This window comes from Mus caroli, unplaced genomic scaffold, assembly GCF_900094665.2.
Source record: "Mus caroli unplaced genomic scaffold, CAROLI_EIJ_v1.1 scaffold_24674_1, whole genome shotgun sequence".
Taxonomy (NCBI): Eukaryota; Metazoa; Chordata; class Mammalia; order Rodentia; family Muridae; genus Mus; species Mus caroli.
Window position 1 is genome coordinate 1 of NW_018389074.1, and position 1202 is coordinate 1202.

The 1202-nt window shown below is 51.2% G+C and overlaps 1 protein-coding gene across 1 annotated transcript; it reads right to left on the bottom strand.

Annotated features, from left to right (window-relative positions):
• Nucleotides 1-158: 158 nt before the first annotated feature.
• LOC110287923 (guanylate kinase-like) lies at nucleotides 159-969 on the bottom strand. Its single transcript, XM_021154413.2, has 2 exons — nucleotides 428-969; nucleotides 159-364 (listed from the first exon to the last, which is right to left on the bottom strand). Exons 1-2 carry the CDS (start codon nucleotides 967-969, stop codon nucleotides 235-237), a joined length of 672 nt encoding a protein of 223 aa, XP_021010072.1. The 3' UTR covers nucleotides 159-234.
• Nucleotides 970-1202: the final 233 nt, after the last annotated feature.

Sequence of the window (1202 nt, forward strand, 5' to 3'; positions counted from 1 at the left end):
GAACAAGGAAAGGAACACAAATAGTCCAGGGAGATTAGATATGGGTACTCTTTGGAGTCATTCAGTCTCAGTGAGTCAGCCCATGGTGCAGAGCCACCATGTGGTCAGACAAAGGGTAGCTCCTTCTACTCCACAGTGGAAGTCTACTACAAGTCCTTGGTGCCCTGGCGAAGTTCCCCCCACCTCCGGGCAAATTTAGACCACAGGCATCACTCTGTGGAATGAAGCAGGCCTTCAGGCATGGACAGTTCCCTGTGCTTTCTTGATTTCCTCAGAGAGCGCCTGCTTCAGTGTTGCATAGGCTTTATCCAGGTTGTCATTGATGATCACCAGGTCAAACAAGCCAGGCTCCTTGCCATTGGTCCTCCCCAATTTCTGGTGGATGGGCTGGCCACATGCTCAGAAGGTACGAATGGTCTGACTGCACTCACTGCTCTCCATGTCTGTCCGTGCAGCTGCCAGCCGCTTTGCCAGACTCTCCTCAATCTCAGTGTTGCGCAGTCGCAGTCGTTGCTCCAGCACGTCCAGCGAGGGAGGCTGCACAAAGATGTAGATGGGATGCAGATCAGTCTTCTTGATGCTGTGCACACCTTGTAGGTCGACATCTAGCACACAGATGCGGTTCATGGCCTGCACAGCCCGAACAGCTTCCTTGCTTGTCCGGTACAGGTTCCCTGAGAACTCAGCATGCTCAATGAAGTCCCCTGCTGCAATATCACGCTGCATCATCTCCCTGGTCACAAAGTAGTAATCTTTGCCATCTTCTTCACCAGGTCGTGGGTTCCTTGTAGTATGGGAGACGCTGAAGCCGAAGATGCTGCCATGCTCCTGGAACAGTTTCTTGAGCAGAGTGCTCTTCCCTGCCCCTGACGGCCCGCTCAGCACTACTGGCCTAGGGCCTGCCATGCCGTCCTCGGGGACCCGACCCAGGGCGGCCACCACCAGCCCGACCAGCGGGCGCCGCAGCATCCTTCTATTGCTTTTTTTATGTTTAGGTATGGGCCTTGANTTCCTGATCTTTCCAAGACTTTTATCATGAAGGGGTGTTGGATTTTGTCAAATGCTTTCTTATCTTCTAATGAGATGATCATGTGGTTTTTGTCTTTGCATTTGTTTATATAGTAAATTACATGGATGTATTTCCGTATATTGATCCATCCTTGCATACCTGGGATGAAGCCTACTTGATCATTATGGATGAT

Excerpts from the sequence above, each read along its gene's own strand:
- LOC110287923 (XM_021154413.2), bottom strand. The coding sequence starts at position 969 with ATGCTGCGGCGCCCGCTGGTCGGGCTGGTGGTGGCCGCCCTGGGTCGG. Across the intron at positions 365-427 it reads ACAGACATGGAGAGCAGTGA|GACCAATGGCAAGGAGCCTG; the intron begins GTGCAGTCAGAC and ends GAAATTGGGGAG.